This window comes from Erithacus rubecula, assembly GCF_903797595.1.
Source record: "Erithacus rubecula genome assembly, chromosome: 2".
Classification (NCBI taxonomy): domain Eukaryota; kingdom Metazoa; phylum Chordata; class Aves; order Passeriformes; family Muscicapidae; genus Erithacus; species Erithacus rubecula.
The window spans coordinates 82,835,701-82,853,550 of NC_136685.1; the positions used below are offsets into that span (position 1 = coordinate 82,835,701).

The following is a 17,850-nucleotide window of genomic DNA, read 5'->3' on the forward strand; positions in this document are numbered from 1 at the left end:
GCTCTTGTTACCCTGGTGGAGATGAGGAGTTTGTTGGAGCTGGGGCCAGGCAGCTACAAGGAGCAAGGCTGTCCTGTGGTGGCACAGAGCAGGAGCTGTACAGTGTACCTGCTCAAGGTCCTCCAAGATGCACCTGGCTGGAGGAGGTCCCTGATTGCATAGGGCTGCCTGTCCTAGAGGACTGAAGGAAGGACCTCCTGGCAGTATGGCTGGCTGCCTTAGTAGGGTAGGTCTGTCCTCCACCCCTGGTGAACATCTGGTCCCAATTCTGGTTTTCTTTTGTCACGAGGCTACAACTCTTAAATTTTTTTGTGCAGCTGTTGCCATTTCTCTGTTCACCAGGACCAGTGGCAGCTCCGTAGGCACGTTTCTGGTGGCAGGGAGGGAGGGAGGCAGACTGTTCCTTCTGTGGGGCTGTACAAAGGGCTAAATCCTGTGACCCAGTGCCATGGGGAAGAAAGTCATTACTAATCCCTACCATATAGCGGCTCCGCCTGCCCAGCAGGATCAATGGCGCCATCTCAGCCCCATTATGTTGACTCTGAATCAGCAAGGAACGCCTAGGAGCCGGGAGAAGAGGGCTCCTCCCTGTGTGGGGTACTGTGGGGTACCTGTGGGACAGCCAGGGCCTCCTTTCCTCCCCGCTGATTTTGGAAAAGGTGATGAAGTGCTCAGTGGCTGCTTATGCCCAGGCCCTAGAGCAGGAGGGGCAGGACAGAGACCCTGCCAGGATGTGTGCCGGGCTCGCCAGCCCAGGAGCGCGGGGCGAGCACGGCAGCTCCCCGCTGAGCCCAACCAGTCCTTCTGGCGGGTAGAGGCAGGGGTGGATCTTGGAGCCATTTCCAGGGAACAGGCTGGTGCTGGGAAAAGCAGGGAGCAGCTGCCTCTTTGCCCCCACATTCAGACAAGGCTGGGAATCCAGGATTTAGGGAAGGGTCGCCCATCTCTCCCCGTGCTGCTTGCGAAAACAAAGGGCGAGGGCTTTTCAGACTATACCATTTAAGGAGTGCCCCAGTATAGTGAACCTCGGCTGACCCCAGGGTATACCGAGTTTCCAGCTCAGCAGAGCGGCGTTTCAGCCGAAAGCTCGCAGCCCAAAACTTCCCTCCCTGCATCGGGGAAAGGGGGGCTGCTGGAGCACGGGCAGCTAATGACAGCGCAGAGAAAAAAAAAAAAAAAAAAAAAGGTGATGTCGGTTTCTGACTCTCGGATGTACCAGATCCCTTCCTAGGAAGGATGTTGCCGTCCGACGGGATCAGCTTGAATGCGAAGCAGCTTCAGCAGCTTTTGGCAGGCCCTGGGTCGAGGAGGATGGGAGGGTGCCAGGCTCATAGCGCCACTGGGTGCTGCATGTCGGGGCGCAGGAGCAGCGCCCCAGCAATGCAATGTTTACAAAGGTGAAAAACATTAATAACGTGCAAGGTGCTCCTCCTGTTGTTTCAATAAGATCAAGGTGTGTACAGGAGAGCAAATGTGTGTATATACCCGCGCTCGCTGCGCCTGGCGCGGGATTATCCCTGCCAGGCTGCAGTCAATACTGACAAATACAGTATAGGTCCCGTCTTGCCCACAGCACTGAGGGAGCTGTGGCAGGCTCAGTGCTTTCCTCCCTCTTGGGAAAGACCTGGGGTGTTTTCAGCAGCGTGGGGAGCTTGGGTCCCGGTGCCTCGGGTGCCAGCAGTGCGTGGTCTTGCTGCTGCACCGGGAGAATTGGAGGGGAGCGACTCCCTGCCCGGCGCCTTCCTCACCGCCAATTCACCCCTGCGTGCTCTGCCCTCTCGGCGTGCTGCAGGAGACAGGGGTTCAGGGGAAGAAGAAGGAAAAAAAAAAAAAAAAAAGAAGAAGAAAAAAAAAATAGCATGTGAGATCATATAATTAAAGATGGTATCAGAATGTCTAATTAGGATGACTGAGAGAACTTGGCTGGGAGACGCAGCCAAGAGCTGAGTTAGTGTGTTTGCCAGTCCAAAGCTCCTTAACAGTAATTAATCCTTAAATGTCCAATTGTTCAGAGTTCAAGGAAACACCTCCTACTACTGTACTTTGTGTTCCTGTTAAGCAAGGAGACACAGCAGGGCGTGTGCCCTTATTCTGTAAGAGCGACACGCCTAGGGGTGTTGTTAGGAACTAGACCGAAGGTTGAGTATAATTATTAACTACCTAAGAGTTCCCAGCATTGCACAATTACCCAAGCCGCCTTGCAGCTGTGCACTCGCCCTGTTTGGGTTTTTCATTGTTTTTTTTTTCTTTCTTTCCTTTTAAAATAGAAATGCTGAGCTTTAGCAGTGATATGTACAAATCCTGCTCAAGTGCCTGTCATCTGTTCCCCTTTCAGTGTCCACCGTGCCACTGATTTGGGATGTGATGTGGACGGGAATGATGGGAACACATATACCTATATACATTCTGTATGGCAGTCTGTGCCCCTCGCTGAAACTCATAGGCTTATTTCCATCATTTGCAAATTTGACCCTGAGATTTTCCCTTTGTTTTGATGCTGTCAGTGACTCTTGCATTAATATAAAAACCTTGGCTATTTACTCTAGGGGTTTTCATTCTGCTTGCATTTTTGAGGTGAGTTGTGTTGGTGTTTTTTTTTTTTTTTTCCCTTTGCTAATATTAAGTTAGGGAGACAGCTGGAGGAAAGAGCTGTAGGTTTGGCACGGAACTGCTACAGGGCTTCTGGCAGTGTCGGACCCTGGCTGAGGCGGGCAGTGGGGTGTTGAGGAGGGATGCTGAGCTGTGGGCAGGGGGGTGTTGAGGAGGGATGCTGAGCTGTGGTCAGTGGGGTGTTGAGGAGGGATGCTGAGCTGCGGGCAGTGGGGTGTTGAGGAGGGATGCTGAGCTGCGGGCAGTGGGGTGTTGAGGAGGGATGCTGAGCTGTGGGCAGGGGGGTGTTGAGGAGGGATGCTGAGCTGCGGGCAGTGGGGTGTTGAGGAGGGATGCTGAGCTGCGGGCAGTGGGGTGTTGAGGAGGGATGCTGAGCTGTGGTCAGTGGGGTGTTGAGGAGGGATGCTGAGCTGCGGGCAGTGGGGTGTTTAGAGGGATGCTGAGCTGTGGGCAGGTGGGTTTGGGAGGCAGGGGCACTGCTCGGTGCCTTCAGGAAAGCCCAGATCAACAGCGGCATCACAGCTCGCTGGCAGACGGGGGAGATGTGTCACTTCCCCAGGTGCATCATCATCTTTTAAGTCGTGATTCTGTGTTTTTATCCTCTCCCATCTTTTTTTTTTTTTTTTTAATTGACCCTTTCTGGTGGGCGTGGTGAGGGCCCAGCTGGGAGCCGGCCGGCCAAAGTCGCTTCTGCAGGGGATCATTAACTCGGGCGTCAGCCAAGGCCGTTTAGTGTTTATAAAACGCAGACAATTAAACACAGTCGCAGCCGTGCAATGCTATAATTGGAAAGCAGACTGGGCCGATGTCCACCCGGAGGGACCGGCGCCCCGGCACCGCGGAGGGATGGGCGGCAGGGCCCGGCTCGGGCAGGCCGCTCCCTGCGAATCCCAGCCGGGAGCGTCCGGCCCTGCCGAGCCCGCATGCTCTGGGTGGGAAACAAAGGCCTGGGAGGGAAACAGAGGAAAGAGAAGGGACTTGCCCGAGGCCAGCTGACAGCCAGGAGTTGGCTGGGTGCCCGCCTGGCTCCCCGGGCGCACACTGCACAGTGTCCCTGTGGGTCCGTGGCCAATTGCAATGGCACTGCCCATGGTCGTTCCCCACAGTGGCTGACTGCCTCTGGCAGCTGCTCAGGCAGCTGTTGGACTCGGACTCCAAGGCTTCTGTGAAGCCTGGCAGGTGAGGAAGATGCTGAGCACTGGACTGGGATCGCCATAGCCCTGCTCCAAGCTCTGCAACTGACTCACTGTTTCACATCCCTTCACCTTTTTGTGACTCAGAATTTTCATCTATCAATTAGGGATTTATGAGGTTTAATTAAGGTCTGTGAAGCCCTTTGAGATCCTCACTTGAAAGATGCTGTGCAGGCACAAAATGCTGTACGCAATGAAGAAAACAAGAGAAATTAAAAGCTCCAGACGAGAGAGAAGAGAGGGCAGGTTTCCCACTGCTTGGTCTCTCAATTACATGCTCCTTGTTAGGATGGCAACCTCACTTTAACCTGTGGACAAACGAACTTGTTCACCCCTTCTTGCAGCAGACAGGCAATGACGTGCAGCAGTGTCTTACTCATTGGTTAGCCTTCAGTCATCTTTCCAGAAGTATGAGCAAACAGGGAAGGGGGAAGGGAGCAAGGGCGGGTGAGGAGCATGAATTCCAGAGAAAAGGGAAGTATCAGAAAGCAAGCTAGGATGTGCAAGGGCCTTTATCACTGCTGTTGAGATCTAGCTTTGCACGGTAACAAACAGGAACAGATTTCATCTGTCCCTAGAGGTACGTGCCCTGGAGCAGGGAAGAGCTGATGAATTACAGCAGAGAGGAAGCAAAGGAGTCTTCTTATGCAAGGCATCTCTTTCAGTGTCAGAGAGGAGGTAGATTCAAGGAGTTTGAGGGAAGTGGTTGAGCTTAACTAAATGAAAAGTTGTTTTATCTATGTTTTTAATATAAAGGCCTTGTTTGCAGAAGCCATGGAACACACATGCTCTGAAGTTTGTGCTTAAATGTAGGTGCAAGCTTAAGGCCTTTGCTGAATAGGACATGCCCAAATTTACTTAGGTGCCTGATTGAAACCAGCTCTAAGGGGTGGGAATCTTACAGTAGTGATATTAGCAGGACATCGAAGGTCCCCAGGAGCCACAGAAAGCAGTAATACGTGAACAGCCTTGCTATACTATAGGGACAGGTTGACCTGGGGGAGGAATGAGCAAAAAGCAATCTCCATCTCCAGTCTCCAATCTTTATTGTCTTTATTTTCTCCTTTGCTTGCAGTACAAACAACCCTGTGGGAGCAGGCTCCAGTAGGTGTGGTCTGTGTATGCACTCGTGGGTGTGCCGCTTTGTTGTGTTAAAAGGACCATTCCTCACCTGAAAGCAAGGTTCCAGGTTGTCACTGACAGTCACATCAAAACTCGTGACGCCTCCCATCCCCCACCTGCATACCTTCCCTCTTATGTAATAAAAACAGAGATGCCTGTTGAGATGAAACCCAAACTTGTCCCGGGTTTGGTGTCTGCCTTTTTTCCATACTGATCTGGGACCCCTCTGCCTATCTTTCTCCTGAGCTGCCAGGGAAAACAGATAATTGATTACAAAACAGGTAATTGCTGCTGGCTAGAACACAGCCCCCTGAGATCAGAGCAACCATCCTCACTCTTCTCTTTCTCTCCCAAGAAAACCTCCCTCAGCCCATCCAGCTTTCCTTAAGGTTTCTTAAGCTCTCTGTTGGGCTGGCTGGTCTGCTCTAACTCCACGTTTCTGAAACTGCTAGTGCCCCAAATTTAGCACAAAGCTTAGCATTAGTGAGCACTGTTTTGGAGAAAAACAGAATTATGACTTTCTGTGGCATACTTATGACACCCCATTAGTATATCCCATAAGAAATGTTTTTGTTGCAACTGCAGTATACTGTTGACTCATTATATGATCCACTCTAATTCCTTCAGATCCTTTGGTGTAGTACTACCGATTAACCAATTATTCCAAGTCATCCATTTGTGCACTTTATTTCTCCTTCCCAATCATAGTACTTTGCTGTGTTTTTATTGAATTTTATCCAGTTGATTCTGAGCAGTTTTTGCAATTTATTGAGATCACTTAAAATAATAACGTACACAATAATTGTTCAGAAAATCCTATGGACAGGCCCATGCCTGCACCCATAGCTGGTTCCAGAGCCCAGCCTTTCCATCTTAAAAACAAAGGCCTCTAGCACTTGATGGCATTCTTGCAATATTCTGCTGAAATGTCAGGATGAAGCCTGGCAGAGCTGTGGATTTTGGAAGGCTCTTTCAATGGAAATATGGGATAAGAGCATCTGTTCAGCTGGCAGTGGCTTTTGGTCTCCAATCATCTAGCGTTGGTTTGAATCACTGTTATTTTCTGTATTATTTCTGGTCTTCAAGCAGTCACTGAAAATATGCAAGCTTGGAATTGGCTTCTGACTGGAAGGGAGGATGTGATGCTATACCTGGACAAGCGCAGGTCACATCAAAAATTCCCTGCCCTGGACTTCTCATCCTAACGACTGGAGGTACAGCTCCACGGCCATGACAATCCCCCCCCAGTCTCAGCCGAAGGGTCAGGATACTCGTTCAGGAGTGAAAATACAGGATCTTGGTGTCCTCTGGTGGCAGCTGCGAGAGCTGCAGCTGGCTAAAGCAGGCGTGACTCTCGACACGCAGTTTGTCGCTCGGGACAACTGGCCAGGTGCTCCAGTCTGATACTGCACTGATACTCCTTTCTGCCCTGCACTGTAAATATTTCTATTCCATTCTTGCTTCCGTAGATTCTGTATGCTCATCCCTCCTATTTATTTTATGCCCATTTACTTGCTTCCCTTTCTGGAGCTCTGAGCTCTGTGTGACTTTGGGTTTAAGATTGACTTGATGGTGTTTGCTTGCTGTTCTCCTGTGATTTCTTTGCCTCACAAAAGGGAATTTAGTTTCTTTAAGCACCTCTTCAGTGTTACAGAAGGCTTCAGCTTCTTGCCCTTGCACAGTCCCTTAGTAAAATTAATGTGTCTGTGTCCAAAGGCCTTCCAGCCCAATTCTCTAAGCACTGGATCTGTTACCCACAGGCTTGGCTCAATGCAGCTCCACTCACTGGGTGGAAGAACTGCTGAACACGAAGACACAGAGCACCTGGAGAGCCCATGTTTGGCTCTTTCAGCCACAGAGCAGGTGAGGGCAGATCAGAGCATTGCATAGGTGGTGAACACTACGATGGGAGGATGTGTTTGCCACAATTTGTGTTGTGTGAAGTATGTGAAGGGAGCACACCAAGCCATATCCTCCTGCTCCAGGCACTTCTGCTGCTAATGGACAAAAACTGAGCAATTCTGAGGGCTGTGGAGTGTAAAAGTCTCTAAGAGTTTGGTGCAAATGCAGCCAGAAAAGTCAAACAATTGCATCCCATATGAGGAAAAACAGCCTTACTTCCTCTCCCCCTCTCAATCACTATGCTGCTGCTTGATAGTCTTCTCTTTTGCAAGGGCAGCAAGAGTATTAATGATGGAAAAAGAATATAGCACACTGCTGGCTCACTAAGGTCAAAGGAATATGGTTTTTGATGTGTAAAGACAGGCTGAGAAACAAACTTCTGCAAGGGAGTCTGGTAAACAGAGGATTTTTAGGATGTGCATAGAGGGACTAGCAACTCTGGGACACCGTGGCATCCAGAAAGACTGACCCCACAGAGTCTGTGGTGTTGCACCTTCCTGTGGGAAGAGCTTCAGAGAACACAGGAGAGTCAGGAACTTCCCACTGGCTGCTGCAATTACAGCTCTGGCTGAAAACAGAGCCCCTTTGTGGTGTGAATACAAACAGCTAAAAGCTGGCACTGCTTTGGGAATTTAATAGCTTAATGGAAAAGAATGGGAGAAAGGGAATACCCATGTTTTCCTTTTACAGAGAACCACAGCACTTTGAGACTTCTTCAATTCACAGTGGTGTTTATTTAGGTGCCTGATTTCCATGCAAATCTTTGAGAATTAGATACTTTGCATGTGAGCATCAAGGACCTCACCCAGAGACACAGGAAGGGAGCACGTATTTTCTGGTGCCTGTCACTGAATGCCATCACTGTCTATCAGAGGCAGGCAGCCTGCTTCCCTTTTCTATCTGCCTTCCTGCCAGCACTGCTTTCTCAAGGCTGTGGTAGTGCTGGTGAACCCTTTCAAGTCTGTGGCTGTAAACAGGGCTCCCCAGAAGTGAGCTTTATCTCCTGATTTGATAACCAAGGGGCCAACTGAGGAGGCCACAGGAAGTATCTGGTCCCCAGCTTCTTGCTGCTTACAGACGAACAAATCCTCACAATACAGAAAAGTCAGTAGAAGGAGTCTTCAACAGAGGGTCTTTAAGTCTTGGCTTCTGCTGTTCTCTGCTGTTCAGAGTCCTCAGCAGCCTTCAGCTATCATCAGGCTTCAGGGGCTCCTGCCCCAAGGAGCTGGGAGGATTTCAGCCTGTGGTATGATCTGCAGTTTGCTTGTACCAAAGGCCCAGAAGCTAGAATAGGCAGTGAGGAGCAGTTCCAGCTTTTGCTGCAAAGGGCACACAGTGTTTTTGTGACAGGCAATGGGGATTGAATGACCTGTGGCAGATACAAAAGCTGCAAAGGCAGACTGGACACCACCAGCCTCTCAGCAGCACTGAGCAGTCTGAGGAGATGGACTTTAGGCTGTACTTTGGTGCCAGCCACAGATGAGTGGCTAAAGGGCTTGAGCCCTCAGCAAGCAATCAAACAATCTGTGTGAGAGGTTGTGCTCTACTTAAGGCACAAGGAAGAAATTTCAAGTTTCATTCAATTATTAACATAGGATCAGAGTTTCTGTTGCTGAGTTATGTTGCTGCCTTCAGCTACTGGCAAGTGCTTGCAGCAGAGCACTGCTTCATGGCTCATCCAAAATGGGTATAATTGCAGTGGTGACCTTGCTTATTTACGTACTTACTGCCACAGCTTAGGTCTCTATAGCAGCTATGTAGATTCTATCTATAAAAGTCAAAAGTCCAACCATGTGCTGAGCTTAGAAAAAATTTAGGGAAATCTGTTTGAAGCCTTGTTGTTGCATTATTTTTTAACAAGATTTTTTAAAAAGCCATTTTATAAATAATTTATATCATTTTATATGACAATTTATATCCGAATTTTTTAATTGAGTGCACGAAGCATTACAAGCCTTTTGCCCAGTTTCAGTAATCTGACCATATTCAGACTGGTGCTTTCCAGTTCTGCATTGACTTTTGTGTTCTTCCTTTCCCTGGAGGATTTGCACTCCCTCCAGCAGGTGGTAGCAGCCTCCTTCAGGCTGTGCAGCTCTGCCTGATGATTCATGTCCCTGGCTGCCCTTGGCCTCACTTGATCTCCTCACCCTCTGCTGCATGTCTGAACTTCCCTGTGGAGGAAGATCTCCTGTTTAGGTCCAGAGCATGCACTAAATTTACCAGCAGTGTGAGTCACAGCAAGAGGAGGCAGCAGCACAACATCACAAGGACACATGACATGTCTTGCTGTTGTATATGATTTATTCCTAACCTAGAGCAATTTTTGTAGCACTGTCATGTACCATCAAAGATGGGTGCCTCCTCATAGATTCAGGGATCCTCATCCAATTCAGAGATATGCTTCCTAAGTACAAAAATTCAAGATCTAATGCCTTGTCAAGGCAGTAGGATTAGCTGAAGCAGCAACAGGTCACAGGTAGGCTCTGTCTTCAAATGAAATGGACACTCAGTCTGCTTTGTATTTCCACAAGAAGTCCTTTGCTCTGCCAGTGTAATGGGATAGTTTTGTGGATGCAATTACACTATGCACTGATATATGGCCTCTGATTATTAGTAACTGAGTAAGCTACCTCCCTAACTTACTCAGTACCAGTACAAACATCTTGGGTTTAATTATGAGTGGTTGAGTGCTATGGAGTTTTTTTTGTCTGCTTTTATTGTTAGTTTTTCTTCTTTTAGCATGCAGCCATACCTTCATTATTTGTATTTTAAAATAGTGGTTTTATAGGTGAGGACTTAGGCTGAAAGAGTTTTTGGGTTTTGGTATTCTTTATGAATAAAATAAATGCCAGGAAAGGCTCTGTTTAACAGAGAAGTTAAGGAAAACACTTAAAGACAAGCTAAAAAAAAATCCCATGACTTTCCCAGCTATGGCTCCCATACCAGGTATGAAAGGTGAAACTTTAGGTATATTATAAGCCACCTAAAAATACAGCAATGAATCAAAGAGTTTGACTAATATGCTTTAACACCTTTGTTTGAGTATCTGTTTGGGTGTTGCTGGCTTTAAATCTGTAACTGGGACTTGACCTTTTTTTTTATGATATTTTGCACTGTTGGGTGTTGACCTGTGAAACAGGTCCTGTGCTCGAGAACATGCCAAGGCACAAAACTTCTGCTTTTCACCACCAGATCTCATGCAAAGCTCTTCTGTGTCAGTTGTGTTATGAGCCCTCTCCATCCAGGGCAAGTGACAAGAAGACTCACACGATTCAGGCAGGATTAACTACCAGGTTTAGCTAGCTGCTCACCCCCCCATGAGCTGCAGCAGGCACTTTAGGGAAGACACAAGCTCTTCTGTGTTGATCATTAGGTAATCAGTTACATGGCTGCAGTTCCCTGGGGTATTCTATCAGTTGAGGGCTGGTTTATGGTCTGGAACTCTCCTTGCTTTCTGTAGTTGCATCTAGCTTTGCTCTTGCAGTAATGTAAAGGCTTTAATTTGTCTCTGACACCATCTTCATCTAATAGAAAATTCTCTCTTCTCCCTTTTGCGAACTTTTTTGATCTTTGCTGCCACTTGTTATTTGCTATTCAGTCTAGGAGCTATTTTGATGCTTTGGTGGTGAGAAGGAGTGTTTACAAGAGATTTACAAGCCTTGATATTAATGCTGTTTTGTTTCTGGAGCACGTCAGAGTGCTTAAAGGCTAAATTTACTCTTGGATCTGTGTTTTATGGCAAATGAATGCATTAACGCTACCTTCCTTCTCATGTTTTGCTTGGTGTACAATGAAGAAGAGGCTTTCTGGGATTTTAAACACTTTCAGATCTTCAAGAAGTCTCTTTCTCAGACTTTTGATAGTGAGAGCTTTCCTTTGAAGAGCGAAGCAGCCACAAACCCTTGTATGCAGTGACAAAACCCACCAAAAGTAACTTCCATCCGTGCTGAGACTGCAATGCCACCTTGCCTGAGAGGTGATACTGGTCCTCACCTGACCTCCCTCATTCTGACCTGGTGCTTGGGAATTCCACTGCAGTTCAGCCCAAGCAGGGATTGCTGGTGTGGTGCTGCACACTGACAATAAGTAAGACTAACTTTTCCTTACCTTACTGGTTAAAGGAGCTTGGGTGTCCCGATCAAACTTGGGAGACCCCCAAGCAGAATGAGCTCATCCCTCTCAGGTTGGAGCATCCAGCTCTGTCTGAGGTGAGCAGACCCTTGTGCTGGTATGTTTTTGATGACTTGAGGATGGAGATTCAGAGGATGGAGGAATGCTTTTCCCTGCCTATATACATTCCTCCTTGCATGTTGCTCTGAACAATAGCTGTTCATGTTCAGAATTAATATAGCATTCCTAATTTTTGAAAAGTGAAATGAGCACAAGATCTACCTCCAATGTGTTCCTTCAAAGAATGTCATGTTTCTGTCGTGAAACAACAGAAAGCCAAAATAAACAAAAATCCCTTTGAAGGATGGGTTAGACTGCCTGAGTAGGGTGTGTTAGTGGCTTGTTTGAGCATTTACAGCTCTTTACTCAAGCAGACTCCCATTATTCATGTAGGAGCTCTCTCTGGATGTCCGTGGTCTCGGAGGAGGCCAAAGGTCACTCTGCTGTTTTGTGTGAGAACAGCAGGCTGCTCTTCAGAGGTTTGACCCTGACTGTGTAGTTGAGGCATACTGGTAGTCTCATTGGGAAGTGTTGGATCACAGTCTAGCTGGCATTTCTGCACTTTGACTCTGCAGAAATGTACTGTAATAGTGTCCCAGCAAGGGGCTTGGAGGAAAATCTGCCAGAAGAGGAACTAGTGGAAGAGGAAACAGGCACAGCATGAGTCTGATTGAAGGCAAGAAAGGAGCAACAGAAGAGCAGGAGACAAAAGGAAGAGCACAACCTTCCTCTTCGGATGGGTGTGGCTGCTACATAGGGTTCAGTTACCTCAGGAGCAGAGGCTCCTTCCCTGCCTGGCAGAGGCAGGCTAGTGCCAAACTAATGTGTTATGTATTGCCTGGAGGAGCCTTGACCCTGCTGGAAGCTGACTCATGTGATCTGGGTCCCTTAGATTTGCTGAGAATTCTCCTGAAAAATGGCTCTGAACAAGTGAGAGAAGCTGTGCCCTTTCTTTTGACCCTTGGATGGGCAATGAAAGGAGATATCATCATCACTTTGCTTTCCAAAGGTAGAAGCTAATGAGTTTTATGGCTGCTGAGTTATCAACTTTTAAGATATAAAGGAGAAAAAGGAAGAGAATTTCTTTCTTTTCAGCCTTAACATCTAGCCCGCAGCACTCCAGGATTATCAGTTCATAGAGGTGGTTACCATGAAGCTATTGTTAGGTGTGCTGTTCCTTTGGTTGCTCTCCTCAGAAGGTAAGTTTTGGAAGGCCCTTTGAAAATTTGCATTGCACACTATTTGGGAACCTCTATTTTTAGTTGTTGCAAGGTGGGTGTATAGCAGGAGTTTTACAAGCAGGATGAAGAAAATCTGTGAGTAAAGCTGTGATCTTAAATGCAGTTTTGGGTATGTTTGATAATTTTTTGATGAAGATGTATGCATTGGTTTGCACTATTCTAGGGACAGACTGTGTCTTAGGCACTGAAGCATTTTGGTGAGAGAAACATCACCAAATAATTAGACTAGCAGTGAGATCTGTGCCAAAACAGTGCAGAAATTCAAGCAAGGAATTGAGGTTTTCTCTGAACTCCTAACTATGATAATCTTTTCAGTGATAGAAGTAATCTTCTGAATCTGTGAATGGTTAGTCAGCATCCTGGCATTCCAGGCATTGTTCAGATTTCTGTAATATTCAGGTTAGGGGGGAGCCCTTGTTCCCCAGACTGGGTGTCTAAAGTCCATGTTTGGTGCCAGTGACATTTTTGTGGGTGCTCAAGACTGAAAATGCTGTGTATGCTTTGGCTTTATTGGCTCTGTGCTTCAGGTTTTGCCTGTAAGAAAGTAATGATAACTAGACATAGTGCTTTGCCTTAGCAGTAGCCTGTGATGATCACTTTTCTTCAGAGGATTATAAGGTGCTCTGATAAATAATAAACTGTTAGGAGGTTTTGGTTCCTGATGTAATCAGAAGAAGTTATCACATTGGAGCTTTTTAATTTAGAGGTAAATATGTACTGTGCCTGCAGCTCCTCAGAAAACTTTATCCAGGAAAAAAGATGTTGACTGACAGCAGCCTGTAAGAATTGTTTGTTGAAACAGATTAATTGTAAGAGCAAGGGAGGAAGGAGTTAGCATCTTTCTCCCAAATGTTGTTAGAATTATCTAAAAAATATTCCTTTTTAATGTCAAGAAAATTGAAAATACAAGTTAGAATTATTCAATGGTAGAGTAGGAGAGGAACTATAATACTGGGAACAGCAGGAGTTTAAAAAGTCATCCTACAGAAAGTGTAAATTCAAAACAAAGAAAATTGAAGAGGTTAAACTTCAATCAGCCAAGCAGAAAATTAATCTGAAGATAAACGATGAATCATTGTTGAAGGAATGAAAACCAATAAATCCTTTTTCAAATTCTTCTGAAACATGGAGTCTGTAGGACTGACTGATGTATAAAAGAAGGCTGAAGCCTGACAAATTCTTTTTTTCTTTGGTGTGCTTGCATAACAGCTGAAAGAAGGCCTTGCACTGCAAGCCTTTCAGCACAGGGGACAAGAGAAATAACGACCAAATCCTTGAACAAACTCATGACAAATAGTAAAAGAACTGCCAGGACTAGATGATATCCACCCTAGGGAGTGAGCCAAGCAGAAATGTGAACATGTTCATTTTATTAACTGTGATGCTCATATTGATATGTGTTGGGATGTGGGCTCTGTGCATGTTCAGAAGTGATCTGGGTAAGGGTGAATTCTAGCTTGCTGATGCAAAGCTTTTCAGGATGTCCAGAATGAAAATTTAGACTAAATTTTCCCGTTATATATTACTCTTATCCATGTGTATGCTATGGTGAACTCTGAATAGATACTACTTGACCCCAGAGCACAACTGTCTGAAGACATCAGTGCTAGTGACAGAGAGAAATTATTTCAAGAGTTAGTGAGAGACCAGCATAAAAACCAAATTGCTGCTGGTGTGTACAGGGCCATGGTTCACCTGCATCTTGACAGTGTTCCGGATTTTTCATCTCAAAAATGATGTGGTAAAACCTAGGAGGAGGATAAAGGGGGAGAGTAGTCAGACTTAGGAAAAAATTTCAACATGAGATCAAAGAAACTGACTCTTCAGCCTGGAAAAGAAGGGATAGGTATATGATAAAGACAGGCACATCCAAAATGGCAAATTTTGCAGAAACAAGGGGGTGACTACTCTTTACAAGAGCAACAAGGAAGCAATCAGATTTTTAACAAATGAGAAGTACTTTTTTCAACATGTAATTGAGTGATGAAGCATCTTTTGTCACAGGTCTTGGGGTAAGCCTAAAGTATGAAAGTATTAGAAAAACAAAGAGAGAAATCTGTGGAAGAATTATGACAGAGAGTTCTTCAACATTAAGTAATTGCTTGCTTGGGGAGCACAGTAGTACAGATAGTTGGGAGCATAGAAAATGGAAGCATAACTTTATTTTCCTTATTTTTGCCTAAGCATCTGTGTTTGGATATTGTCAGAGGCAAAATCACAGACTAGATAGACTTTCAGTCTGACACATTAAAACTGTTCCTCCAACTCTCTGAGTCCTGGAAACTGGGTCTGGATCCTCTTATTCTCTCAATGTAACCTAAGGAACTGCTCTCAAATATAGTTGAAGTTAGTGTTAAAATTCTCAAATACTCAGTTCCTGAAGTAGATTTGTGTGATGCAGACAAGTCATTCATTGCTTTTGCCTTCAGTATCCCAAACAGAGTTGGGATTCTGATTATTGCCCTGAGTAAAGCATAATCAAAAACCACAGATTGAACAGGCAGAAATGTTAAAAAAATGTCACACAACAGCCAGGAAACCATCTCAACCTTCTACAAAGTACCGTAAAAATAATAAAAAATTGCAAATAGGTCAAGGCTGAAACTCAGCTAGGGGGTAAAAACCATGTAAAGAAATTATTGCCATTTATTCAATATGGTCATGTAGTGTGGCACAGGTGACAGACTGGGAAGCAGTGGTGGCTTTGTCACTGCACTGCCCTGTGTGCACAGGTACCCATGTCCCCAGGGGCTGCCCAGAGCCCCGTGCCCATGCCAGGCACATCTCCTTGCAGTGTGAGCACTGCTGGCTGCCCTGCACACAAGGATGTCTCACCTGCTGCACCAAGCTGGCTCATTACTCTGTCACTGGCATGGAAAGAAAGGTGTACAAGCCAGAAGTACTCAGCAGGGCTAAATATTCCAAAAATAGCTCCTGACTATTAAAGGAGCATTATTCTAATTCTGTATAAGGCTTGCTGAATGCTGATGGCTTCAGTGGGGCAAGCAAGAACAGCTGAGAACATACTTTGAAGTTCAGCTGACCCAGGCTTTGTGACTATCTTTGTGGAAATTTTAGAATAAACCAAAATCTATTTGTATAAATCCAAGTGTATGCTCAAAGAAAAGAGAATAATGTTTACTGAAGCATCTACAGGCCTGACTCCTGGCTCCACAGGCTATTTTGTCTGCCAAAACTCTACTAAGAGAAGAAATTGCAGCTGTTTCTGTATCACTATGGCAAACTCACAACAGTGTCATGCTGCTCCCTGACTGTGGAAGATGTAGATTAATGTAAATTGCTCCTTTCTAAGGAGTTTCACCTTGTACATGTTCAAACTACTCTAAATTTGGACAGACTAAGACTACAGCTGTATGAAATGTACTAAAGAGGAAAACAAGTAGACAAGGCCTGTGGAGGATGGGTTTTTTTGAGGGGATCCACAAGCAGTTCATCACCTGTTGCTATAAATTCATTGCATTCCACTAATTTTGAGAGATGTCACATGCTTATAATAACTAAAACTTTTTCTAGTACAGCAAAAGCAAAGAAAATATGTTTAGTTGTTGGGATGACCCTCATCTTTGGAAAGTAGGGCAGATGAGAAAAGTGCCTCCTCTCTGAATTCTGTACTTCTAGGTGTGTTAAGTCTTTTTTATTCTAAGGTAAGGTATGAAGCTTTTTTATTCTAAGGTAAAAAAATATAGCATAACTCTTTCTTTAATGTTTTTAAGGTAATGCAGATGATCAGGAGGAATATGAGAAACTAGAGGTAAAGTATGAGTATAACTTCTATTTTTTTTTCCCCAATACCTGTCAAGCTGTTGCTTCCTCTGAGGCAGGCAGGAGAATAAAGAATACAGCTTGTTGCTCTAAACTGCTTCTGCAAAGAAGAAATGCAAAGCCAGTGAGTCAGCAATGTGATAGTGCAGCTGCAGGATTATAGAACACATTCAGGAAATGAGGTTTTCTCCGAGCAATGTTTGTTATTAGGTTATATCCTGTATGTAGGTCGTTTGTGGTTAGCACTTGTTCCTAGATGCTCTGTTGCTCTTTTGGAAACACAGGTTTAAACACTTTTTTGCTGTATAACAGTGCAAAGTGTCTGCATCATTTAAGTCCTCCAGCTGGGCACTAGGGAGTGTGTGGGGACCCTGGTGGCCCTTGTCACTATACAGATTTCACCTTTAAGTATTGGTGATGGTCAGACAGCCACTCATGGTCATTGTGACATGGGAACTTCCTGCCAGGTCACCTGGGGAGGCAAGGATTGCCTTTCATGTCCCTTTAAAGCACTTGGTGTTGGGCTGTGCCTACCATAAGGATATAGGATGGCATTAAATAATGTTCCTACTGGTACTGAGCTGTCTCACACTGAGTGAATAACATCACTCACATCTTTGCCTTTTCTGCTCACCTGGCTAGGTGTTGTTAAGGACCTAGAATTGGTTCATTCTGCTTTTCCTGTTGCATATTGGAGATGTAACATTTTGTTGTGTCAGTTGGGTGCCCGTGGACACAGAGATGCCTGCAGTAGCTGTCTACACTACCTCTTGCAGATTAAGCAGTCACTGCAGAAATGGATGTGACAGGATGTTCATGTGACAGTTCAGGACATTTCATTGTTTGCTCAGGCCCAGTGCTGTGGCAATCAGTAAGAAAACTGATCAAAATGTCATGTTCTAGAAGAGCTAACTGAAAATGCAGCTGTCCAGATCTATGTTCCCATATATTTCTAACAGAGGTATAATTGTTCTTTGAAATAATTTACATGAATAAAATCTTGGTTCTGTGTGAGAATTGGACCCCCCATTCCACAAATTTCCTTGTTAGATCAAAGCAATCAACCACATTTATTTGTTTATGTCAAAGGCTCTTAGAAGTTTGCAGTTTTCATGTGAGCAGGCGATGTTCCCTGAGACCCCTTCAACTTCAGGTTTGTGTCTGATATTGTCTCTGCAGAAGCTTTCCCTCACAAAATTATTTGAGAATGGACTGGGGCAGAAATCACCTGGGATGCCTATGTATGAGATTGACTGAAGTGAAGCTAGGCTCTCTAAACTCCTTAGTTCTTTGTTCCACTTGAGATTACTTTTCTACCTTTATTTCTTCAGCTGGTGATTGGGGATGCCTCTATTACTTCAATCATTCCAGCAGTATTTTTTTAATGTTTTCTTGCTTGATGGTTGAGCATTTCAGTGCCTCTAAGCACCCAAAGTATTTACTGAACACCTGAGTGAAGTTTCTCATGCTTTCTGACTAGTTTAAAACCTCCAATCAAAGTGATCAGTATAGATTTGTTAGTATTTTAGCCAACTTTATGTTTTAATATACTGGTGAATATAATTTTCCTTTAGGACAACTGTTTTGGGTTTTTTTTAACCTGAAGTCTTTTGCTTTTCTGCAGTTCATGCTCTAAGGCCAGCTGACATTAAAGCAGTCACTGCAATAGGAAGTTTGCCAAGAGTAAGTACAAGTGGGAAATGTGCTGAACATGACCCATTTCCTCTGTTGTGATGATGAAGTCGGCTGATGACATCATTTGGGGTCTCAGGGTGTTCAAGACTTCAATCTTTCCACAAGCATCAAAGACTTCTGGTGAAAAAACCACT

General features: G+C 45.2%; 1 protein-coding gene across 2 annotated transcripts in view; it reads left to right on the forward strand.

Moving 5' to 3' along the window:
• Window positions 1–17,850, forward strand: part of PLB1 (phospholipase B1) — an 87,457-nt gene continuing 69,607 nt past the window's right edge. The window contains exons 1-5 of one of the 2 annotated variants that reach the window (XM_079297995.1): window positions 11,910–12,006; window positions 12,113–12,196; window positions 15,973–16,010; window positions 17,111–17,174; window positions 17,646–17,704. In XM_079297995.1, the coding sequence (XP_079154121.1) occupies window positions 11,970–12,006; window positions 12,113–12,196; window positions 15,973–16,010; window positions 17,111–17,174; window positions 17,646–17,704 (282 nt within the window). In that variant the 5' untranslated portion in view covers window positions 11,910–11,969. Of the gene's footprint in view, window positions 227–11,909; window positions 12,007–12,112; window positions 12,197–15,972; window positions 16,011–17,110; window positions 17,175–17,645; window positions 17,705–17,850 lie in introns of those variants that run through there. The other variant, XM_079297996.1, reaches the window with a different exon arrangement.